At 41.1% G+C, this 27,370-nt stretch overlaps 1 protein-coding gene across 1 annotated transcript in view; it reads right to left on the reverse strand.

Annotated features, from left to right (window-relative positions):
• SLC44A5 (solute carrier family 44 member 5) overlaps window positions 1-27,370 on the reverse strand; it is a gene marked incomplete at both ends in the record, with an annotated part of 98,676 nt that overhangs the window by 43,432 nt on the left and 27,874 nt on the right. Inside the window, one exon of the mRNA XM_082003187.1 lies at window positions 8,441-8,489. Coding sequence (XP_081859313.1) covers window positions 8,441-8,489 — 49 coding nt within the window. The remainder of the gene's footprint in view (window positions 1-8,440; window positions 8,490-27,370) is intronic.

A 27,370-nucleotide genomic window follows, 5' to 3' on the forward strand; every position in this document is an offset into this window, starting at 1 on the left:
CTCTCCGTACAGAAATTTTTCCTAATATCCAAACTAAACCTCCCCTGGTGCAACTTGAGGCCATTTCCTCTCGTCCTATCGCTGGTTATTTGGGAGGAGAGACCAACCCCCACCTCACCACAACCCCCTTTCAGGTAGTTGTAGAGAGCGATGAGGGCTCCCCTCAGCCTCCTCTTCTCCAGACTGAACACCCTCAGTTCCCTCAGCCGCTCCTCGTCAGACTTGTGCTCCAGAGCCCTCCTCAGCTCTGTTGCCCTTCTCTGGACACGCTCCAGCACCTCAGTGTCCTTCCTGTAGTGAGGGGCCCAACACCGAACACAGGATTCAAGCTGTGGCCTCACCAGTGCCGAGTCCAGGGGCACGATCCCTGCCCGGCTCCTGCTGGCCACACTAGTGCTGATACAGGCCAGGATGCTGTTGGCCTCCTTGGCCACCTGGGCACACTGCCGGCTCATGTTCAGACACAGTTATCTGACACAGTTTTGCTGAAGAACTGGTTGTATAACTTAAAGTTGTACGCACTGTAACGGCCCCATTTGGCCAGGGTTCACGTCCACAGAGCCTGTTGGTGCTGCTCGGGGCTGTCCCCATGGCTCTATTAACAAACTGCTGCTGTTCTGACCTGATCCAGACCCTGATCCGCTTTTCTGTGACTGATGAGTGAGCAATAATGACCCCGGGAAAGCTAACACGTGCTTCAAGTTAAAGTAAATGATCACCTTCATAAAATGAGCAATGACCATCTCTGCTTGTGAGTCCATGCAAGGAGCCAAGTGGATGCAAGGTGAATCTTGCCAGTAAAAGAAATCTTAGAATCCAAACTCCAACTGACATAACAGTCATTTTTAGTACCATTCTCTCCACTTTCCAATTTATGTTTCCTCTTACAGAGAACCATTATTCTTTGGCATAAAGGAGATAAAGATGGCAGATCTTTTAAACAGTTGGAGAACTGGAAAAGTGTTTCCAGGTGTGGAAAAGGAATGAAAAATCCCATACCCTTCTCCAGAGGGACACAGTTTTAACACCTCACTGAAATAAATTTTTAGTGAGGCCAAGGTGGTACAGGATGCAAGGTCAATAAGACAGTAATCTAAGTAAGGACAACTGCTTAAACTAGAAGTGGTGCTGAAACAATGCTGCTCATTTTCCCATTCTCCATCCAGAAGCAGTTCTGACACTGCGTATGCTTGGCTCTCACCCCATCAGAGCCGTTTTTAAGATGTACAATATTTAATTCAAGATGTCTCAGGAGAACTATGACACCGTCAATACTTTAATTACAACTCCGATAGTCTCAAAAACCTCTTCCAGTGCAATTCTGACAGGTCTCATTCTACGATACCTAAATGCAGTTAAAGGTTACACCCCTTTGTGCTAAAGCTTCCTTTTAAAGTTTTGCAGAGCCACCACAAACAAGTACCCATAAACACTTTACCAGAATGCAGAATTTTCTGTTCCTCATAATACACAAACTTCTGTGCAGTACCTAATAAAACTTACTGTTGTCAAGTATTGCTGTTATATTAGTAATTAAATGATACATAAGAAGTACATAAATCCTGGTTTGGGTTGCTTCAGAAAATTCTGAAACAGTTCATACAGACTAATTGTTATTCATACAAAATAATTGCCTATTTTACTAGATATACAGGTGAAACCCTGGCTCCATTCAACATGATCGTTAGCTCAAGTAGGTCACTTTCAGTGAGATCATATTATTATCTCATAAATACAAGGCTCCATATGAGACAAAAAAAAGTAAAACATCTTAAATGCCTAAATTAAAATAACTCTGTAAAGATACAATGTTATACTGTGAAGATCCTGGGAGCTTCCAAAGCTGCAGGAACTAGAACAATGGGAATTGCCTCTTCCTAAACAAGAGATACTGGAAGCCCATGCTTATTACTGAAACCTGATCGGAAATTATCCAGCCGTGCTTTGACTGAAAACAGATTTGATATAAATTTTTTCAAACTAAGGCGGCAACCTGTTATGGCAAATCTGCTTTTTCAGTTTGTTTCAGGCTAATGAGGCAGAGCAAGTGCTAAACTGAACCATTAAACTGAACCCTAAGGAAGATGGGTTAATGGAAACACGATTATGAGAATAGGAACTGAGAACACCGCTTATCATACAGGCTCTATGATCTTTCTTACAGATAGCGCTATCATACTTTTACACAATAATTATGTGTAAACATTCAAAGATTAATGAGAAAAAGCACTTTACATTTCTTCTGGCATAGAAGATGAAAACATTAAAAATGTTTTTGCTACCAGCCAGTATTGGAAGTTTTCATGGGTTTTGGTACTTTTTAGATAACCAAGTTCCATAATCTAAATCAAGACACAGTAAGTCTAAGTATTTGAGCACAGGAGTTTCCATAGAGATAAACTGTTGATAAAACCATCAGATTCATAATTTTCAGGTGACAAAATAAAAGGCCTTCATTTGGTTAAGTGCACAGTTCAGGCTCCCATGTCACATTTTACTGCTTATGACTGTCATCTAGCTTCATGTATGGAGCCTGATTGGCTTTCCACCGTCTCTCAGAAACATACCGGCTTCTTGGCTCGTCTTGCTGTATCACATGTGGCTGCGCACGCAAACACCACTTTGTGCACGTGTAATGGCATCCTAGCAAATACATGAATGCAAAGATAAAATCATCCACACAGAGTATTAGTACATAAAAGCCATTTACTCACTGATAGTTCATGCACTTAATCATAAATGACTGACTAGAACCCCTCTCTGTTGGGCAGTTTCATGCCCAATCTGTCACAAGTGCAATTTTGCTCAAGATGCTGCACTAGCAAGAAACTGCCATGTTTATTAGTTAAGCAGCACTAGCAGTATATTAGCACCTACCAATAGTCTTGAGCCTGGCACTGTGCAACCACAGCGCGAAACGAAGCTCAAGATGTTCACAGTGTGGTTCAGGTTACTGCTTTCAACTCTGCTGACACATTAAGGTGACCACTACTGTCCTCACTTCTGAGTTCCTCCACCCTGTTCGACTAACAGCTTGTGTTTTAAAAACTTCCCTAAATCATGTTGTGTGAAGGGGATGTTACACTATGCCATGAAATGCTGTGAAGAGCTCTAAAGACCCCTTTCTTCACTGGGGCTGAACCGAGAAGCGAGATCTGCTGTACAAATGGGTATTTCTATCAGCACAGGGACACTGAGGGCACTATCCTGCATAGCTGAACAGATGCGCAAGGTGCCCATAAACTAAACGTTTGCAGAGAAAGTTCCCTTCAAAATCCGCCATGAATCGCTACTTCTACTATGGAGGCCAAAACAGCACAGAAAAAGGTATTTATACATGTTTTCACCACAAGCTGTTTTCCATCAACTTAAACTCTGCATTTTCTTAATGAGTATGACTGATCTGCACTGACCTGCACGGATTTACTAAGTTGAAACATCTTAGTTACAGGCACCAGGCTTACGGATGTATTGTTTAATTCTGGAAAACTCAAAGTTTGTTATCTGCAAATGAGCAACATCTGTAGATACCGTATGCCCCAAACAGAAACATGAAACAAGAACTTAAAGAAAAATGTAGGCTTCCCTGCTCATAGTAGTGAGTGCATGGCATATTATGTTGATATAGACAACATGTAATAATAACACATATATAGACCAATAAAATACCAGTAGCAAGACAAATAATTTTATATTCTACCAACATTTATCTATGGTAGACTCATAGTGTACTCTATGTAACATCTTTAGCAGGCTATTTAGTTTGAAAAGCACAAAGGATAATTTAAATGTCAAACCTGTTTATTATTTCAATATTCACTACAGTATCAAGTGACGTGCCATGTAGATATCTATCAGTGACACACTGATATTTGTGAGAAGGTGAAGTTTGCATTGCTAGTTAAGGTCAGGAATTTTTATTAGGTTTTTTTTTTTTAAAGAAGATAGCCAAATGGTTATGGAAATGTACTGATACTCAATTTGCATGGGAACCCATTAGCTACATTTTCTAATCACAGAGGAAAAGGTCATCTTTGTCTTAACAAGAACACTGAATTTCTTGAAAGATGTTGAACAATTAAAGATAGTCCAGGAGGTGTCAAGAGTTTTTAAAACATAACAAGAAAAAAAAATCTACAATGTGTCTAACCAGCAAGAGGAATATGAGAAAAACCCAAGAAACTACACAGAGGAGGGAGAAAAATAGGGGCAAGGGGAAAGAGTTAAGACAAACTCTTTGAAACTGGACATAGTCAGAAGTGTGGTTTACTAATTTGATTTTGCCAAAGCAGTTTAGAAAAATATGCTATGATTGTATTGACTGTATAAATTCCCTTACTGGAATTTAGAGAAAAACTAAATCATAGAATCACAGAATAGTTTGGGTTGGAAGGGACCTCTAAAGTCCATCTAGTCCAACCCCCTTGCAATGAGCAGGGACATCTTCAACTCGATCATGTTGCTCAGAGCCCCGTCCAGCCTAATCTGGGATGTTCCCAGGGACAGGGCATCTACCACCTCTCTGGGCAACCTGGGCCAGGGTTTCACCACCCTTGTCATGAAAAATTTCTTCCTTATATCTAGTCTACATCTATGCTCTTTTAGTTTAAAACCATTACCCCTTGTCCTGTCACTACAGGCCCTGCTAAACAGTCTGTCCCCACCTTTTTTCTAAGCCCCCTTTAAGTCCTGGTAGCTGCAATAAGGTCTCCCTGGAGCCAGTGGAGGAAGACAGTTCATTTTATACCCAAAGTAGTATAATTGCATTAAGAAAAAGGAGAAGCTTGTTTTCCCACCTGTATGATGGTACCTGACTGATTTATCCACAAACACATTTAAGATATCTTATGATGATGTTGGTGGAAGAAACACTTTTTTATTCTTAAAGAAGCATAACGCATTCTACCTAAATTGCTTATGAATCCTTAACTTCACAAGCCTTCCCCACAACGTTCCCCTCTCCCTCTGGCATTGGCATGAAATACCGAGACCACTGAAGAGAGCCCCCTCCCACGTGACAAATCTGCCTGAAGTCCCATACGAGAGACCACTTCAATGCCAATGGGAGAGAGAGACAGACAGCTTTAGCGCTGTGACACTAGAGAAGTGTTCGTACACTCGGAAACTGAGAGGTGCCCAACTTACTCGGTTCCTAGGGGTGAACCTCTGGGGCAAGGAAAGATGGCTTGGAGGAAATTTCTGCCTTTAAGGAATCAGAGATAGCTTAGGCTTAGAATTTTTTTTTTTTTTTGGTCATATGAGACAAAATCTCTTTTTTGTCTCATATGAATTCAGTTAAACTGATAATCAGATCTGCTGTGAGGAAGGTATACATCTCCAGCTCAGACTGACAGGGAACATCAGGAGTTTCTATTTTTCCCTAGAAAGTTGTCTGCCAAAACTCCTGCTACATCATTTTAAACTGAGAAATTGCAGAGCTACTATTTCAACCTCTAAGGTTACTCACTTGGTGGATACAACGTATAAAACCTTACAAGCATTTTCTGGTAGTAATGCACATAGATAAACACCTAATAACATCCCTAAACTATCACTTAAATTCATTCCTATACACACTGCATACAAAGTCTCACTGGCAGTATCTTAAAGATACTTCTCAAATTAGGATCAACTCCCTGAACAAACATTTCCATTTATTTTTTAAATTATTCACTTTCAGAAAGGAAAAGAAGAAATACATCTTGCATAGATGAGACCAGTGTGTGTGTTAAGCGAGAGTACCACAAAGCTGCAGTGTTCTTCTCTGTCATAAATTTTCTGCTGAGAAAGATAAAATTGATAACTAACTGGTGGTTCTCTAAGTTATTCTTTTCACTAAGGATAGTAAATGCTAATTATGAACTTATTCTCTGTGTCACACTTACATCTGGAAAAACACTGACAAATTGCTACTGAACCTTCTAAGAGGTAACAGACATGCTTTCATCTGCAGCACTATTAAGTGAAGTCAAGGCTTTGTAATGAAGAAGTATGTTTCAGAACTACTTTTAGGTTAGGTACAATCCACCTCTTCAACACATTATTTCCACTGTACACTAACGTTTCTATGGAGAACAGAGGCAGACAGGCTTGAACAGGCTTGCACAATGAGAATGGAAAAAACTGAAAGGACCGCAGCACATAGTCATATCAATAAAAGACATCATCTTGATAACATCATTTTGGATTTTCATGGGTTGGTTGGCTCAGAGTCAAACAACGCAGCCATCGAATTTTAATCCTATTTAATAAAAAGATGTTTGCATGAAATATGCCGAAGTCCACACACAAGCCCCTTGAGAATGACAGTACTAGCAAAGTGCTACACACATTGCCTTGTTGAACACTCCTTTTACCAGTCATTGTTCCACACTTTAACCACTGACAGCAGCTCTGTTCTATAAAAAAAAAAAAGTTCAGAGAACTGAATTTCCTGGCAAAGGATCCATCTGACAAAAATTGTGGGAGTAATCAATTCCTTAATAGACATTAATACACCATTATTAAGACTTGACTTTCTGTTTCTCAGTATTTCAGGCTTTTAGTGATTTGGGGGATAGATTGGTGCTCAACAACTTCCAAAGATCATTTCTACTCTACAGCACCTCCAAAAATGCATCCGTTTCAGCAGTCATGATGATAGGATGTGACCTTTTCCAGCTGTCTCTGCACCTTTCAACGCAGATACGTACAATTTGCAGCCTGTCTCCCTAGAAAGCCAGCCTTTCCATCTTTCAAAAATGAAGACAAACTTTTTCCCTAACCAATGAAAACTGACAGTGAAATCAAGAGCAAGACAAATTATTTTATCAACAGAAAGCAAAGATAGTTTTTTTCCCACCCACACTGTACACAGAGTTATGCCAGTTATGGCAAGGTGTACAAACAGCTCTGTCCCCACCCACACATTCATTACTAGCACTCCCGTGTCTGGACAAAAATGTATGCTTTAAGCTTCCTAGTATCTCTTCTCCTACTGAAAGTGGTAAACCCCAAAGTCAGAAACAATTTCAGGGAAGATGCCCATTTTCCTCCTGTTGAACTCTTTGGCATATCTTCTGAGAAGGCATTTTGTTCATAGGAACTATGAACTTTATTTGTCTTTATTTGCTTGAAAGACTGTGGTTTCTTAATCATTTAACCTTGGTAATTGGAAAAATGGATTAAAAAAACCCAGTTCATTCACTGTCTTTGAAAACATTTAATAATAATCTTAAACTACCTCAAGGGCATGTCTGTAATGTACTGCACAGTGCCTCACCGATGACCCCAAAAGGTCAGGCAAGTCATCTGGGTATCTTGCAGAAACGGTAGGTTGAATCTAAATCCAGCTGCACCTCATTGCCAAATATTCTCAGTAAGCATCAATGCAACTACCACTGCCTTATGGTCTACTGAACAATGAAGACATATCCTGAATGTTTAGAGAACTGATCTTTTTTATATTGTTTCTAACAACACTATCTCACCAAAGCATTATAAAATGCACTGAACAAACACGGTATAGTAGTGTTGCGCTTTATTCCTTCGGTTGTGTTTTTAAGGAGCTGCTGTGGAATGTACAATTAGAGTAACACATATATATACTTGGAATTGCAGCAGCTGTCACAGCAACTACACAGATGTAACAGCAAACCACAGTGTAAAACCAGTTTTTACTAACTGTATCACACAGCAACACTAAAAACAAGAGAAGTCCTCCTGGCATGCCGTCAGCAGAGTTCCACCACTCCTCATGAACGTGAAGGAAAGGCACAGTAATAGGCTGCTCAAGAATACCACCAAACTGCAATATTTTAGGATCCAACTCTGCAGCCCACAGCGCCATTAAGTAGTCTCACTCACTTCGGAGACGCTCTTCATGCATGTAAAAACCGTTCAGTCAAGTACGGGTTTCGCCAGGTCACTGGCAGCACTCCTCTGCCGCCGCCGGTCAGGCCCTACCGGCCTCCTGCCGGGATCTGCCCTGCCGGCCAGCCGCCATACAAGCGCAACGGTGCGCAGCCAGGCCACGCTCTGGAGGGAACGAAACAAATGCCTCGATGAGGTGACTGCAGCAGCAAGAAAACCAGATGCAAACTGAAGAACGGTGTGCCAGGGTTCCAGTCCTGTGCTGCACGGAAACAAGACAGACTGCACCACGTGGCTGTGGCACCCCACAACACACCACCACCTCCAAGGGTCCTGCTGGTAGCAGCACAGGGTAAGACAGCAGCTGCTAGGCAACAGGAGGCATACAGAATTGGCATGCAAACTGAAAGAACTTAAGAACACAGACTTAAATATTGCCCAGTAATCATACATCCTCAAGGGCGGTAAGGATTGTCTTCTGGATTTAAAAGAATTGCAGAATCGAATTTGTAAGTTTGTTAACAACATTTTTTATCCTCTGCTCACTGCAAAGCCAAAAGAATTAAATAGAACGAGTTAAGGTATTTACCTGTTATGAATAGGTCCTCTGAACTTTGGGTCAAATTTCCTTGGTTCACCTGCATTTAAAACAAAACAGTATAAAAATATGTCCTTATTTAAATTAAAATCTATAGAGAGGGGGGTGTTAACAGCAGTCTTTGAAGAACATCTTCCATATATTTCTATTTAATCAGTTCTGTTAAAATAATTTCATTCAGGCAATATCAATAATTCACCAATACAATTATCTAGTTTTTGTAGGTGACATCAAAAGCTTTTTTCTTCTAGCATATAAACTTTGAGGGCCTCATGTTTATACCACCCAATAAATTACCTTTGACGTACATCCTATCACTACCCCTGCGCACAGCGTTCACAGTAGAAAGTTGCTGAAATCTGAGAGACAAGGCTTACGTCTCGCAGCCGCATGCTAAGTGTGTTTGGCAGCGAGTGAGTGAACCTGCCTGACTGGAGCGACGGGCTAAGCCCTTCCAATTTTCCTCTAGAAGAACAGTTTGGAGTCACGTTCCGCACTTAACGTCATACTTGCAGTCCCGCAGAGTTACTCTTACTTCCCACTGCTTTGGTTACAGGGCTTTATAGACACAGAGTTGCAGGTTGGCCCCGTTTGCCCTGGGCAAAGCGCTGGAGCCGGCAGAAACTCAGCGCCGCGCTCACTCTGCACCGCCCTGTGCAGGCCGTGCCACTGCGCCGGCTTCGCCCGAGGAGGGGGGCACGGGCCGCGAGGCAGCAGAACTGCACGTGTTTTGAGTACCTTCTCTAACTCTCAGGTGGATGCACGCACCGCGCGCCCCAGCGTAAGAAGCAGAGCGGGTTTCGAAACCGGCTATGCGTACGCCCCTGATCGTGGTTGTTGCTGTACACAAATCTCGGAGCGACTAGAAGGTCAAGTCAAGCCCATCCTAGAAACCGGCAGTAAGACCTGGACGCAGCTTACAGATGGAAGGAGTCAAATCTGACACGTTTTTTTCACACGGCTATCCCGGTTAGCATAGTTCCGATGGATTCACTCTGCACGTAAGCAAACTAAATTAAGAAACTTCCAAATACTACCCCACCAGTCTGTGCTTCAAATGTGGACTTGAATAAGATGAATTACAGTATGATTTCACTTGGGGAAAAGTAACAAAAATTTATGGCAGAATTTAAACTTTCAAGTTGCAAGCTACTGTATGAAGAGAAAGAAGTAGTCCTTCATCCAACAGACCGGGATTTGGATTTCTCCTTTTGAAGCTAGCTATTCAGCTTTATGTGATTTTTTAAGAGTTCAGTAATTATGGAGATTTACTGAACCAAACTTTGTGCAATGAAAAATTAGTTCTTCATTCAAATGTCAATGCTACAATACAAATTACTGTTTCAGAGTGCTTTCTTACTGCCTTCTTAAGGATCTCCTCTTCTGAATATACCTTGTATTAAAGGGTGTTACCAGCTTAAGCTTTCTCCCACCCACAGAAAGAATACTTATTTTCTCCAATTAGAGGAGAATGCAGCAACTTCTCCAAAGCAGGATTTACTTATTAACTAAATGCCAGGCTTTGTTCTTGGGTTATATCAGAAAAACCTTATCAAAATACACACAGACCAGTACAATAAACACAGCAGATAATAAAACTCTATTTGCCCTTCATCTGAGGTGTTCAGGTACACCCTACCAAGCTCCTAAAACAAATATATTTTAACACAGAAGAGATTGGGAAAGCTAAAACTTTGGAGGAGTGATGTGTAACAGCAGTGCTGGGGAGTGGAAGACATAAGTTGTGCTGTTACACAGGTATTACGGAAATCCACCATGGTCCAGAAAGCAAGTGTACGATACACAATACCTAATGCTGGGCCAAGACCTGTATTTTGAGGAAGCTTTTTGTATAGCACTTTCTATGAAATAAGTATTTCTACAAAACAATTTATCTCCACCACAATTCAGCGTCTGTAACCTTACTCCCTTTTGACAAGTTCTGGCCATAAGGCATACTGAAGTGAGCCTTTGTTCATTGCTCATACAGGACCCAGGTTTAGCACGGACGAACAGCCACACCAGATCACAAGATCCATTGAACCCATACCCTGTATCTAACAAGGGGCCATAGTGAATACCTGAGGAGAAAAGCAAAATGAAGGCAAACATAGTGGTATTTCCCTAAAATTGAGATTACAGAGACTTGCAACAGCACTTTTCTGAGCCAAAGGTACTGACTTTGTATTTAATAGTTGTGGGTGAATTTCTTTCTCATTCATTTCATAAATCTCTATTTAACTTCCATACACTTTAACAATCTGCAATGCTCTACATCATGGAGTACTACAGGTTAACAAAACATTGACGTACTACCTCCTTTTGTCTGTTTTAAGCTTGCCATCAGTCAGCTGTATGGCAGCATAGCATGCTACTAATAATTTTACAGGTTATTATATCCCTCTTTACTTGTCTATGTTCAAGAGCCCTAGCCTGTTCAATTGTTTCTTGTCCATAAGCCATTCCATACTTTTGGTCACACTTATATTCTTTTTCGGTACCTTTTTCAGTGCTACATACATAGCACTGGAAAAGGAAGGGCCAGAACTGCCCAGGATATTCACCACAAGTATTGGCTGTGATTTATACAATCATATAATGACTTTTTCTATTTGATCGCAGTCCATTCGTAGTAATTCTTTCTTACAGTCCACTTGCTTTTGGGGCAAAACCAGATTCTTTGACTGCATCATCCATTAAGACCCCAAGTTCTCACTCTTGAATGTAAGTAGTTAGCTCAATGCTATTGCTGGAGGAACCTGTTCTCTAAAGCTGTTCAGTACTCCTTACCAATTTGAACAATGAAGCTGAGTGAACACTTTGCAACTGTGCAGCTGACAAGTGTTAAAATACTTCTGGAGACAGAATCAAAGGGATTTTGATAAACAATTTAACAATTCAAAGTGACTTGCATAAACTGACAAAAGTTATAAAGACAAACTCCATTCACAAATCCATACAGAATAACTGCTTTCAACAACACTGACAAGAAGAACCCTAAAAGGATTATGGCAGACTACAAACACAGAATAAGTCAGTAAAGCGACGTCTTTGCAAAAAAAACCCACAACTCATTCAAGAAGTGCGAGCATGACTGGTGAAGTCACTGTTCCTTGTGCTTGGGACATGTAAGGCCTCAGCAGAAAAACTATTTCTAGATCATGGCACTAGAATTTCAGAAGATACAGACAAACTCATTAAAAAGAGGACAGACAAACTCATTAAAAAGAGGACACTAAGCGGTTTACAAAAAGCAGTGAATGAATGCAAACTTCAATGACCATGATTAAGAAAAGGAGCACAAAACAACAGTCTTCAAATACCACCGACAGACAACAGTGATCAGTTGTTCTCAGCTTCCTCTTACCAGAGAGAGAAGCTAACTTCATTTAAAGCAAAGTTGGTTTAGATTAGGCATTAGGAAACTTTTCAGAACACATGGGTAGTTACACACTGGAACAGGTTTTCCAAGCATACTTCTGAATTTTGTAGGTGAATTCCACCATAAGGCTACAATGAAAACTAATATCCAGTGATTAACAAGCAAGAAAATAAAACCAGACAAAGCATTCCAGAAAACGAGCTCTGATTCAAATGGAGACTTTCGCCTCCCTCAGGCAAGCAGAGGGATGCTGCGAGATCGTACCAGCCATTAACAGCAGTAAAATTACTGCCATACCGCAAACTCCTCCCAAGAACTGTTCCGCGCTGCCAGAAGCCAGTACGCCTACCATGGCTCGGTAGAGTGCAACACTGCCCGAACTCTCCTCCTCCATCACTTAGCTCTCGACATAAATCCATTACAGAATATGGCACTTTACATAGGAAAAGGTAACGATATTCTAAGTTCAAAACACGCTAAAATTCACTGACAGAAGTAGTCTGTGACATCACTAGAATATTCCTTACCAAAACACATGACACAGCAACAGTGATCATAGTTTCATGGAACAACAGAAAAAAGAAAAATGCTGATATCAAACTAGAGATCAAATGCCCTACTTAATTACTACCATTCTTTAAAAACTGAGACGATTCTTTGGGGGTGAGGTGGGAATTATTTACGTTATTAGTATTTACGTAGCTCCTGGTAAAAGCAAACTACTTCTGTAGCTATAGAAGTCCAAGTGTATTTAGAAAGCAAATTCCAAGCTTTAGGAGTACAGTAGGCATAAGGAAGAAAGCAGTGGTGTGGGATAGCAACTGTCATTTTTTTGCTAGGATTAAAACCGGAGATGATATTCACTCTTTTCAGATGAGACAGATCTGTTTCACAGTCTGCTTTGTAACAGGAGACTTTTGTATGCTGAATTACAACATCTTTACAAGAAATATTTCACAAGATATTTCATTTACCAATTCTGACTCCAAACAGCACATGAATTTAATTGTTGCACTTTATTACTGTAATAATTAAAAAAACCCCTAAATCTAAATTACTTATCTAAAATAAAAATTGACTATACATACATATATATATAAAAATATATATATATATAAAGTTTACCTCTGATTTGCAATTTAAATAAACTTGTGAAAGTCATGCTGGAAAAAAAATAGGATATTGCTAATAATTGAAGAAGTTATGGAAAACCGTTTGGGGCTCGATCCAAGCCCATTAAAGTCAACTGAAATAACCCAGTTGAAATAAATGAGGTTTAGATCAAGTGCTTATGGATTGTCATAAGAAAGCAGGTAAATTACCGTGTTTTCCGTAGTAGTTTTCTTCATCTCTGTCCATATTACTGTACCTGGATCACTTCCGCAAGCTGTGCGAGACACTAACTGTGGACTCCGTGTTGCTAGGCAAACTTTCCCAGCAAGCACAGATACACAAAAAAAACTATTTAAATAGATTTTAAAAAAATAAAGCTGAGTGTCGTGGACTTCTCCAATCAGAATGGAAACTCCCAAAGTAGGCAGGCCTTTCTGGGAGTAGAAAGACACCACTCGGTGCCTTGCCCAGCTCCTCCAGCCCAGCCTGATAGTAGGAATGAGGCGGAATGACTCTTATCAGCTTGCACCAAACTAAAATGTATGAGCAGAAAGGGCAATGTCTGCACCTCAATACCATTTGTAAAATGATCTTAAGGAAGTCAATACAACCGAAAAAATGAATAATGATTTGCTAACTGAGAATAAGGTATCCCACTGTCGGCAATTATTGTGCTTTTGTAGCCTGTGCTACTGTGGGAGAAAATAGTCTTTAGATGTCACAGATGGCCAAATCTTTCTTCCTCCACACACGTGACTAGCTCCCCCTAAAGTACAAGTCACGCAGTTAGGAAAAACAGGATTTACTCTGACACCTTTAAGTCTAAAATGTAAACTCTCTGCTGTGTACCAAATTTTCATTCTTGTCAAGTGGAACATTTATCTGTAGAAGCGGTCATAATTTACTAAATTATTTTCTTAATAAAATGCACATTTCGTATTTCTGCATGGCACAAAAGTGCGGAACAGAAGAGTTAGCGCTAGAAGTCTTAGCGTTTTTAGTTTGGTACTCTAATGCTTATACAGTGAAAGGAAGCACAAGGCATCGTAAGTAGTGTGTGAATCCAGAAGCCTGAAGCCATTTTAAAAAAGATAAAATAAGCTAGCAACCTCTCCTTTTAGCCACAAAGGCACAGAATCCCTGTGTGGTGATCCTGACCGGTATGAAATTTCCATTCTCTGTGGAGTATGATTAAAACACCAATTGCAGGATTCTGTAATGAGAAACACATACACTTGTATATGAATTCCTACAATAATTTGACAGACAGGGCTGGACTACATGCAGGACCAACAAAAACAATGTTTTTAAGTCAACCCTGTCACTGTGTAGTGACATTGTCACGAGGACAAAGAAGATTGATCTCATATTATAGTTCACAAATGATGCCTGTGATATGAAGTCACAGACCATTTTGTTATTACAGAACTTAACAGAAATGTTCTAATGTTTACTGAATGAGACATTTAGTATAACCAGTATCAGTAAACGAAGGTAAAAATAGTATGATGAGGATGTAGATTGATCTTTTGTAAAATATTAACCATTGGCTGAATTCTCCTACTTCACTACCGCCCAAGACTTCCTGCTATCCTTAGGCAAATACAAAAAAAGAAAAGCAGAGGAGCCAAGTGACTATGATTCTACTGTGCTCCTACTCAAGTTTGCGCCTCTGTCAAAGGCTGCTTCAGTAAATCTCATTATAGTACAGTAACAGAAGGCCCTGGGCAGACGGTGCTAAGCACAGATGTACACTAACTAACTCGGCATTTGGCCAGCACTGTATTATCCAACTCTAATAAAATGCTATTTCTACTTTAATAATTATTAGTTTCTTCAGGTTTCTTCCTTGGTGTTAGGTCAACAATTACATGTGCCTGTGGCTAGAATAGGTGTGGCTTTTTAAGAGAATAGTATTTTTATTAGACAGGCGCTGGAGCAGTATGTGTACGTGCTGCTTCCCTCTACTGGAGTAAATAGGTTCGTTCAAGTAATTAAAAGTATTCCTTTAACATGCCTTAGAAATAGTAATGCCTCCTTTAGGGCAAGTGTACACAAACTGCTAATTCAATGCTTAAAGATACAAGTGCACAAGCCAACAAATTATGCTGCTAACAAATGCTCAGGATGTATTAGGACTGAATGAGATTCATCCCAGCTGATGTCTCTCTAAAGAATCATATGAAGATTTTGATGCTTCTGCCCTTCTATTCTGCGTAGGAGTAGAAGAAAGCAAAGTCACACAAGTTCTTGCACAATTCATCTATCCTTTTCAGAAGCAGAAAATTCTTGACATATATGAAAGCCTAATCTTTGCAAGGTTTACAGTCTAATTTTGCAACAAATACAAGTAAATGCTTGAAACGTACTACTGTTTAGTAGCAGTCAAATTAATTTTACTTAAAATTTTTTTTAGGCAATCTTAAACTACATTGTAAGTCACATCTAATGTTCCTTATACAGAAACAGCAAAATGATCCTAGTAATAGAAAATAAAACATTATTACTGTAGGACACAAATGTGTAGAAGCATTCTATTCAGTCAAAGGTTGACAGTAGTATTAAAACAGCTCTTCCAGTAAGTCTTGTACCTGGTTTACAGGCATACAGGGTTTTTTCCCTCTTTGAAAGATTGAGGTATAACTTGTTTGCTATGAGATCATACACTCGTACACACATAAATTTCATTTATAATAAAAGCACACTTATGATTCCTCTCTTATAAACCATAATAAATGGTAGCCGCCTTCAAAATATCTTTTATTGTGACAGTATGAGTCCTTCTGTCTGTTGCTCCTTCAGCCAGAAAAGCTAATGAGGGGATGAATACAACTCACTCTGAATGCCATTTTTAAATCCCGAAGAAGATAAAACTTTTCTGACTTTGGGTTGTGGGTGTTTTTATTTATTTCCTATTAGCCATTCATGCAGACTGATTTTTTTTTTTCCCCCAGAAGAACAATTAAATGTGTTCATCTTTTAAGAGATGAGAATTCAGCGTAGAAGTCTCAGTGAATGGATGCCACTCATTGAGATGTGAGTTAGCAATATCACTGCATTAAATAATTGTATGAAAGTTTTAATGTCTTGATCCCATATTAAATCACAGGCTAGATTATGTATGTTGTATTTGTTGGAAACCTTGCATGGCAGGAGAGACCCCCTTGGGCTGTTTCTTCATGTGCCCACACATGCATTTGAGCTCTGGTACCTTGAGCATTAAAAACTAATGAAGTAAATATCCAAAACCTAAGTAAAATATTCGGCTTTGCATTTGAAATATTAATTGAGGTTGAACAAAATGGTATCAGTAGAAGCTATTGGAGACAATAAAATAACTTAAGAAATGGCAACAGTAGGTGTTTAAAGTCAGGGCTAAAGAGGGAATCCTTCTGTCACTTAGGCCACCTAACAACAGCGAAACAGAAGTCTATCAAAACAGGATAGCGGCATCCAGCACACTGAGGCGGGGCATGATTAACTTGCCAGTAGAAAAAAATTTAAAATTAAGTGCATTTTCAGCTCAGTTCTCTACAGGACCTTGGGTACCTAATTCTGGGCAAAATTCACAGCCCTGCATCCTTCCCTGGAGCTTCTAGCAAAAAAACAAGCAAGGCATTGTGTCCTTAAGAACACAGATGCCAGAAGAGATGATGGTGCCTGGCTCCCACTAAACAAATAGATTGCTCCAAGCCAGGATGCAAGGGCTCTAAGTTCAGACGCACACTGCAGAGCCGCAGGCTGGGCGACACTCCCTTGTGCGCGAACAGAAACGTGCTCCATGCGGCTCTAAGAGTTACTGTCTGATAGAACACAACTACGTATACGTCCGGGTAGCTCATAGTGGATCAACCAAGAATCCTGTCCCTACACCAACATTTACTACGTAACACACAGCCAGACCAGTAAGTTCCTTCTTTCCAACAAGAAAAAATAATTTTTCCTTCCTTTAAATGTTCTAACAAAAAATTTCTTATTATGCTATTACACAGAAGTTAGTTTTTTTCTGCCAGATGCCAAAAGTACTCTTATCATTCATCTTATTAGAAATGCCCAGAATGCGAAGCTTCAAAAGGATCTAACTGGTGGCTTGGACTGCATTGCTAATAGTAATGCAAGAGGAAAGTTACTAACATCAATTAAAAAAATATTTGCTCTATCATACGACGATCATCCAGATTTCGAAGCAAAATGTTTTGCAGCAGGTTTCTGGTCAACTCACAAAACAGGAACTGCAGTAACAAACAGCAACCAGAACAGGCAAATTTTTAGTAATGAATAGTGCAGTAAATTCTTCAGTAAGCTACACACCCAAGGGAACAACTCTTCATGGTGCTGTACACTTGTTACTGCATTAGACTAGTGTGAATTCATTCCTTCTCTGGAATTTCAGAAAGATTAACACATGGGAAAAAAAAGTTGTGATTCAACAGCAGAACAAATGACACTAGTTGAAATGCTCTGTCTTCTCCATTCTCTAACCACTCCCACACAGTTCTTCCCACTCATTTCCATGTTGTACTGGGCTTGTGTGGCAAGGTTCTGGTAGTCGGGAGGCTACAGGGGTGGCTTCTGTGAGAAGCTGCTAGAAGCTTCCCCATGTCTGACAGGGCCAGTGCAGCCGGCTCCGAGATGGACTCGCCGCTGGCCAAGGCCGAGCCCATCAGCGATGGAGGCAGCACCTCTGGGGAACAGGGTGAAGAAGGGGAAAAAACCTGCACAAGTGCAACTGCAGCAGAAGAGGAGTGAGAAGATGTGAGAGAAACAGCCCTGCAGCCCCCAGCCCAGAGCAGGAGGGGCAGGAGGGCTCCAGGCGCCGGAGCAGAGGGTCCCCGGCAGCCCCCGGGGAAGCCCACGGGGAGGCCGGCTGTGCCCCTGCGGCCATGGAGCTCCACGGGGGAGCAGATCTGCACTCGCACCCGGGGAGGGCCCCACGCCGGAGCAGGGGGATGCCCAAAGGAGGCCGTGACCCCGTGGGCAGCCCGCGCTGGGGCCGGCTCCTGGCAGGGCCTGTGGCCCCGTGGGGAGAGAGAGGAGCCCCGGCTGGAGCAGGTTTGCTGGCAGGACCTGGGACCCCACGGGGGCCAGGCTGGAGCAGCCTGTTCCTGAAGGACGGCACTCGTGGGGAGACCCGGGCTGGAGCAGCCTGTTCCTGAAGGACGGCACCCGTGGGGGGACCCGGGCTGGAGCAGCCTGTTCCTGAAGGACGGCACCCGTGGGGGACCCAGGCTGGAGCAGTCTGTTCCTGAAGGACGGCACCCGTGGGGGACCCGGGCTGGAGCAGCCTGTTCCTGAAGGACGGCACCCGTGGGGGGACTCAGGCTGGAGCAGCCTGTTCCTGAAGGACGGCACCCGTGGGGGGACCCGGGCTGGAGCAGCTCGTCAAGAACCGCAGCCCGTGGGAAGAACTCACGCTGGAGAAGTCCATGGAGGATTGTCTCCCGTGGGAGGGACCCCATGCTGGCGCAGGGCAGAGCGTGAGGAGTCCTCCCCTGAGGGGGAAAGAGCGGCAGAGACCAGGTGTGATGAACTGACCGCAGCTCCCATTCCCCGTCCCCCTGCGCTGCTCAAGGGAGGAAGGAGAGAAATCGGGGGTGAAGTTGAGCCTGGGAAGAAGGGAGGAGTGGGGGGAAGAGTTTTTTAAGATTTGGTTTGAGTTCTCGTTATCTCTACTCTGATTTGATTGGTAATAAATTAAACTAATTTCCCCAAGTCGAGTCCGTTTTGCCCATGACAGTAATTGCTGAGTGATCTCTCCCTGTCCTTCTCTCCACCCACGAGCTTTCATTATATTTTCTCTCCCCGGCCCAGCTGAGGAGGGCAGGGACAGAGCGGCTTCGTGGGCACGGAGCGTCCAGCCAGGGTCAGCCCACCACACAAGTCCACACATTCCTTTCCTCCTGTAGTTCTCCACCAGCTTTTCACTACATTTCCTGTTTTTCTGGAAAGGCAAAAGCATATGCAGTGGGTGTTTTGGAATTACATTGTGATCACTGGCTGACCACTATGCTCAGGTTATTTGGCCATGGACAGCCACCACTCAGAATGTTCAAGGGGCTAACTAGGGAGGCAATGGTCATGCAGGGCACACTCATGAACTAGGCACAGTGTTGAAACCCAAACAACATTTGAATCCAGTACTGCCTTTATACTACTGATACTGGCTCATGACTTGCAAAACATTGAGGGGTGACGAAGGAAGAGGAGGTGGCAGATGAGACAAACAGGTCACCTCATCACATAAGTGTCCTTTTCTTTACACAGTTGCAGGGACACAAATCTTCACATGCAAGTCACAGCTTGCCATCCACCTTCACTCTAAGTTTCAAAAATGACTGCCACTGAGTACAGTGCAGCTGAGGGCATTCAGCACTGCTCACAAACAAGTATCACCTCCACAAGTCTTACTGAAGGACATGATAGAAGAGGAGGAAAAAAACACAACACAGTGAAAGACAAAGGTTTAAGGAGGTTTCAAGAAGACCAAAGTACTATGTACTTCTGCACCAATTTTACCCATCATACAGACTCCTTTGCTTCCCAAGCAGTCCAGGCCATAAGCACTACGTATGTCCTGCCATAAAGAGAATTGCCTGGGAATCCTGAGGTCAGTGACAATCAGAAGGATGACCTTTTTTTCCACCATGGCAAGAAAAACAGCACTTAATTAGGCTCTAAGAATCCAAAGTTAATGTTATTTAAAGTTTAACTTTAACTTTAACTTTTTAACTTAACATTCACTTTAAAGTTAATGTTATTGCATTGTCCTAATTACCCATGTATCTGAAGAAGCATGATGTTCTCCATGTCATAGCCACAAGACAAAGTCAACGACAACACGTCATACACCCAGCTGACTATATCAGTTTGTCCAAGAATTGTGCAATGTTTTTTCCTGCGGTGGTGCCTGTACAATTAATATGGGTTGTCCATGTTCACTTAAGATTAGACAAAACATCAAAATCTGTTTGACCAGCATGATATGATCAAATTTCAAAGGTCCTAACACTCTTGTGATACTAGTGTTAACATAGTCTATTGGGCAGATTTTGAAAGATACCAGTTGTCAAACAACTACCCACAGAAAGGGGACTGAAAATGTATATGGTTAATATACTACAACTTAATTGATCACTAAACTGCAATTCTGTCATGTGATCAAGAATACTGATAGCTATTGGAGGTCCTACAATTCTCTAAACATCGAGCAATAAGTTTGCAGCAGTTTGGATCACCTGCACAACCCCATTAAGGCTTCCATTTCTATGCGTGTATTAGCTGTTCCTCAAAATTCTTCTTCAGAGATGAAACAATATCTGGATTTTTGTCTCCCAGCTTCCATTTCTTATTCTTGTTCTGGGATTATTGCAGCCACAAGTTCCGTGGAATTTCCAAGCAAAGACACAGCCACCAAGATGCTTCCAAAAAGAGCACAGTGTGTGGGAAGAGTACTTCTCTGCAACCTCAACCACTCTGCGATTCTATGAGTCATTTTGTCAAAGTAAGATTGGGCCCAGAAGACTGGATGAACTCTAGAGAAAAGCAAGCTGTTATCACACAGTTACGTTTGATGTAACTGTTTTATTAAATACCTCCTTTTCCCAACATTTTTACTTATTAATCCAGCTAGGAAGGGTGCTTTGTCTGGGAACATACTCTCATGCTTTAGAAAAAAAGAACATCTAAAATATAGTCTTTGATGATGCTTTAACTGGAAAAAGTGATGTTTTGAACTAAGAATCAGATGCTTCCTACCCAGGATCAGAAAATGCCAGAGGTTTCTGTTTCCAGGCTGCTTTACTCCAGTTGAGCAAGGACGACAGAGGCTAGCCAGTAACTGTTTCTCCTAGCTGAGTCTCTAGCCCCAAATGCTGCCTTTTCCAGTTTATCTCATTGCAACATTTTCCAGTTTATCTTATGCTGTAAAATGCTGCATGCAGATACCATACCATCTGAGACCTCTTCTATAAGTCATTAAAATAACATTAAACTAACACTTTCATAACCTCAGAAGGAGGGTATTATCTATCAGCATTTACCATTAATAATCAAACCACAGCACTGTTTCTACCAGGAAAGGAAGTACAATTATACACATTTTTCATAGACAAAAATGTCAGGTGGAGGCAACAAAAGCTGGATTATTCTGGACTTTCTGTACACCATCTATTTGCCACTATTTTATTTGTACAAATGCATTCAATGACTTTGCAAGCAAGGGGACAGTCAGACCCACAACCTTCTGAAAAAAACAGTGTCTAATCCACAAAAGCCATTTTGAAACTGCAGTAATCAGAGCCTTAACAGCAATGCATAGCTTTGAAGATCTGTCGTCCTCTGTATACTAGGCCTTTTCTAATGGCTGCTGATTTAAACTAAGAATGGCCAATGGTTGCCTGGTTTTAACCAATTTTAGACAAATAAGCTGAATTTGTCTAGTGAGTGAACACTCTGTGAAAATTAGACATCAAAAATCCTAATGTAACATGTCAAAATGGCCAACATACAGTGTACATATCTATCAGGTGTCTCATATTGTACCATAATTCCAAGTGTAACTAATGTTTAATTTTTCAGTCATGATTACTTACCCAGTTCCTAGAAGGCAAAACAGTAAGATAAGGGTCTATCCTTTCTTCTCTTCCTTTTTTTTTAACATTTTAAAATGCCGCTTGTGTATTGAAAACAACATTTCAGACATCCAAATTTTGTAGACAGTTACCTCAATTTTACCTCCCCTTTTTGGCTCTGCAAGTCTTAGAGACTCCGTTCCTGGTGCATACTACCCGGTTCCTGGCGTAGTGCACATGTACTACTCTTCCATTTCAGCAGCCCTCTGGCAACGTGCCTGTGGACCACATTCAGGAACTGGTGAGTTCACTTTTACAAATAGGACACCACTTTTAGGAGGAACTGTATTCCTGCAGATGAACATAGCAATTTGAAAATAATCTTCTGGTGTTTTGGATGACAACCACAAAAACCCCATCATTATTACTACAAACTAAATGAGCCTGATACTGAAATCAAAGGGAAAGCATAAAATAAGCAAGATAACCTGCAGCTCTAGAACAAGTTGTAATTTATTGTTGAGGGGAAATTAGACTTTTAATACTCCTCTACAATACATTTTTAGGACTAACAAAATTCATTCCACTAAATATTTAGCACTCTAGTGGACTTTGGTCTTTGATAACAACTGTAATTTTCTGTGAGACGGAAGCTTGGTCCTATGCAATTAGTTACTTCTAAACGGAGACAATTCATAGATTTTCACAGACTAAGAACTAAGATCAAATAGTGTTTAAAAATCTCTCTTACTGCCCATTATTTTTTATACTAACAAGTATCCACTAGAAAACAACTATTATAGTCTATACAGTATCTTCAAGTTACAACTTATTTAGCAAAGTCAACATTTCTTTTAGATGTAAACGGAGTACTGGAAATAGCATTACAAATTATGTTTTCCCTTCTATTTGAGTAGAAGTATTTGAAGATCATCTTTGTAGTGTTGGTCAGTTCAAAACCAGAGAAATGACGTGAGGGTATTCCTTGGTGTAATCTACTTACAGAAGTATTCACATGAAGTTCTGCTTCTTTGAATAACATTAAGAAAGTTCTAAAAATTGCAAGCCAGACATCCCGGCTCACTCAACAAAGTAGTGTCTCTCAACCTTTGTTTTTCAATATAATATACAAATATTCACCCCCACAGTCCTTTATTCTGGGCAAAAAGGAGGCACAAATCGATAAAGTACATTCTTACAAAGTAGCACAAGGTCTCTGGAAAAATTGTCTCTAGTAATTTATTGCATGGCTTTTGGGAACGCCAGCCTCAGCCCTCCCGCTCCTGAGAATCTGGCCTGGAAACTGCACCCAGCAATGATTAGCTGCTTACAAGAGAAAACAGAACAACATCCAGAAAACCGTCCTGCATAGCTTGGGTCATTAGTGAAATTTTACTCGGTCTCCTTAACAAGACTTTGGATGCCATTATTGTATTAACTACCTTTATTGGCAAGCTGTTGCAGCACATTTTTTGTGGTTCCCCCCACCAAATCCCTGCATTTCTAATCTGAAATAAAACCATTCTTTTTCTTAAAAAGAGACTGAACAACTGGAAAAAGTGCAAGATGTTTTCTGCCCTAATTCAGGCCTATGCCTTCGGCACAGGTTTCTGGACCACACACGACTAAAAGCAGTGCAAGTGCCATGGCCCTGCAAGCACTCCCTGCCTCGCCCCCAGGCATGGCGGCCCGGCCTCAGCACGGCGCAGCGGAGGGCTGCCCTCCATTTGCCGACTCTGGAGAGAGGCTCCGGGGCAGCAAGGCCTCAGCCAGGGCCGATCCTCCTTCCCATGGGAGACCGGCCTAAGCCACAGCTCCTGCTGCATCCCAGCCTGCGCCAGGCACCCGGCCCGGCCCGCGAGCCGCCAGACGGTGAGCTGCGCGCTGCACTCGCGCTCTCCGGTCGCCGCCTGCCTGCCCCGCGATCGGGGAGTTGTTTGACCCTGCTCACCCACCAGACCTGGCCCTCACCATGACCCCTGGAGCCATGTTACCGGCCTGACGCCAGCCCTGCCTCCTCGCCGCAGACTTGCTGACGGCCTGGGCTCGCTCCTGGTCCTCAAGCCGCCCCTGCTGGCCTTGCCCGGGAGCCTTGGGACAGGCCCTGGCCCACGAGGCCCCTGCCCTGCCAGTCGAGTCATGGGGCTCGCTGCCCGGCTCCCCAAGGCAAACCGTTACCTGACAGCGGGATGATTCCATGAAGTGACTAATTAATTCTTCTCAAAGAACAACATATCAGAAACTCAAGCACATTTATCATTAGTAAAACATTTTATCTTGATAGAATCCCCCCCACAAAGATCTGAAGGGTTGTTTTACCCACACGTTGAAACACCAATAGATCGTGTATGCAGAGCAATATCTGGTAAATTATACTACATTACTCTGGACAATTTAACATATCACAAATATGTTGATAGTTTAAAGCATTCCCAAAAGCTAGAAAATGGTTTATTTTCCCTTTGCAAAGAGCATTTTTTGAACTGTGCACACACAGTTTTGTGTGAATGTCTAACTGCCCAATTGCATGACCAATTTTTGCACTTGGTTACTAGTATCTGGTATGATATTCGAACACAAAAATAACTGGTTATGCTTTAGACTGATCACAACATTAGGCAAACAACAGATTTGTCCAGAAAATGAGTGACTCATGGATGAGATGAAAAAGTCTTATCGTTAGACACTTGCTAATTCACTGGCTATTCTCTGTATAGATACACACACCTGGTAGACATATTCTTAAAAAAAAAAAAAAAAAAAAGGGAAAAAAATTATAGAACGAAAACTATTCAGATGGAGATTTGGTGACTGATGACTACTGCTGCTTTAACAGAGGTTAAAATTTATGTCTATGTAACAGTGTGCATAAGATGTATTATTACAAATGCCTGCCTTTCTGAAAGCTGTCTATGTACAGCACACTGTCTGGTATAATGAACAAAGCACCAGCTCTCCGTGGTTATTTTTACACCATTAGATATGCAGTTACAAGTGGAATTTGTAAGATTATGCTAATTAGATCCAGCATTTTAATAGGCAGTCACATTTTCATTTATTTTGCCTTTATTTCTGAGACTACTGCCATTTACTGTAGGATGTGCTCTGCAGTCTTACTGGTGTTAATAATGGCTCTGTGTATCTGGAACAGTGAATATATTCACAAAACGATAACACAGGCAGATAATTTAAGAATTTATTTGAGCAAATAAATCCATTACAGTTGCTTAGAAATGGTCAGAAGTGACCCTTTGTTCCAAGTTTTTTCTGCTTATTAATAGAAAAGAGAGTTCCACTATAGTCTCTATTTTGTCTTCATAAAAAATCCTCTGGAATCAAAAGCTCGAGTTTAAACAAAGCCAAATGTGTTCTTAGAGAAAAGAAAGGGACTACTGATGTCTTCTGTCTTTATAGACCCTTAAAGGCACATGTTATGCCAAGTTGGTCTGCAACCATTGAGCCAGGTTCTATTCCTAGGTAATAAAACTGTTGTCAATTAAGTAATCCAACATTAGTTAAAGGTTTTCGTTCCTAAAAGGAACTTGTCAGCATTTCCAACATACAGAATTAATGAGCTATTGTTACACTGACGCAGAAAATAATGTCTCCATACATCTAATTATTACGTGCTACCATGAAAAAAAATACGATTTGAATGGTAATCTGAAAATTGTTTGAATGATTTTGAATATACAAGGATTAAGTCTGAAAAACTTCACATTAACTAGATATCTGAAAAAAATCATATATGGTGACTCCTTAACCTGTACGCAGGCTAACTTGCAACTATCTTCTGCAGATATGCATCCCCAATCCTCTATACAGAGCGCTGCGCATTATGAGAAAAGCCTTTCTGTGAAACAACTTGTTCCTGCAGAAGCAAGTGTCAAGTTACTTTCTAAAGCACACAGAGCTGGCTCAGATTCCCCCTTCCACTTCAATAGCAAAATACATGGTGTGCTCCATGTATAAGGCTCAGTTTATTATAACTGGCTTGCAGATTTCCCAGTCTGTGATGCAGCTAGGAACATCTTTACTATTGCTGCTGGTATATCAATTTAGAACCAAAACAGCTGAAAAATATAATCCTGGATGTAAATCCACAGACACAACAGCATAAATAACAGTCCTGCATGCTCAGTCTAGACTGAAATGATTATCGAGTAAAACCCATATGTAAAATCATTAGATGTGCATCAACCATAAGGTATGTGGAATCAGTGAAAAGGTGATTACAAAAGATGAAACCTGTAGGAACATTTCTACAATGCTTTCTGCAGTCTAAACAACGTGCTGTTCAAACGAAAGGCTACTCAATGCTAACCCAGCCCAACACCTGCTTCCATTACAGGAAGGCTAGCATGGGCCTTAGTAGCATCTTAAGAAGAGAATGTTCAGGATCCAAAAGCTGGGCAGTTTGTCAAATGTAAATGCTGGTTCAGAGCCTCACTGTTATCTAAGAGGGAAGAGGTACTTTTACGGGCTTTGTAGCAACTCCAGACTAATACACTTTATAGACAAATGACATAAGTGTATTCCAGCTCCTGGGGAGGGAAAAGAAAAAAAAAAAAATATCACAGCCCACCGTGGATGTGAATATTTAACATGAATGTTTAACATGTGAATATTTAACAGACTGACAAGTAACTTGTGTAGAAGAAACATCTCAAAGAGAAATCAAAACCAGACCAAACTAGGAGGCAAAATATGATTTGGGGAGATTCTCAGAATACATATTAATCTTAGCAATGCTGAGAAAGCTTTTTTAAGAGAGCTGCACAAACATAAGAGAAGATGGAAGCCATAAAAATAAGGATTTGTTTTACTCTGCTGAAAGATCAGAAAATTCCTTCCCAGCCTCTGAAGTGAAACATGTCTCACCTCCTTACAAAAAGTCACAGAGAAAAGAGCATTTACAGTCCCAGGTTCAGATTTAAGCACTGCAGATGTCCCTTAACATTGTAGTAACAACAGTAAGCAATAAAATCATAATGGATATAAGAACTTGCTGACTGGAACGTCTGGTACTATTTTCTCAGCTTAAAATGCTTAGTATTAGGCCCAGATGCCTAAAAGCTAGTCTGTAGTTTAATCTCCAATGTATTCCTACAAATTGATATCTTGTATTTGGTAAATATTAATAATTGAATAGATTATAACTGGAAACTAGAGTTCCTGTTCTTATAAAAGTCTATCGGGACAAAGTTGTAATATCCTGTGAAAACTGTGAAATCCTAGGAATTAGAAGCAAAGTAAATCCTGAAAATTGAGCCTTTAGCATTACATTTTCGTTGCTGAGTCCACTGCAATGCCTTCTTCTATTAGGGGTATCTGGTGGTGAAAAACATAGTCAAGTAATATTATCATAATAAGAAACAGTAACAAATAAATTATTGTTGTTGTTGTTGTTATATGTCCCAATAAAAACTGTATGTAAAGTGGCACCCAGTAACATCTAGGTTACTTACGCTTTTCTCCGCCACATATGAAGTCAGTTGCTAGTACACAGATACCAGGGAGATGTTGACAGTTGGACTTTATGATCTTAAAGGTCTTTTCCAACCTTAATGATTCTGTGATTCTGTGACTCTGTACTGAAGTACAGTCTGTCTTTGATTCTTGCCAAATGCTGCAAAGCACAGAAGCCTAACGTTCAGCCACGAAGGTGCTTCTAACATGCTCTGCTACACTGAAGTTTACAGCAGTAAGACGGGTTTCTGTGGCTAGTAACTCTGTTACTGGTGCCATGAAGAATTCTACTCTCTTTCCCAATGGTACACTGATAGAATGCACTCAGGACACACTTACTTGCAGACAGGGCATGTCCCAGCACTCTTTTCATGGCCTTTAGATGCC

This window comes from Phaethon aethereus, assembly GCF_964289735.1.
Source record: "Phaethon aethereus genome assembly, chromosome: 8".
In the NCBI taxonomy this organism is placed as follows: domain Eukaryota; kingdom Metazoa; phylum Chordata; class Aves; order Phaethontiformes; family Phaethontidae; genus Phaethon; species Phaethon aethereus.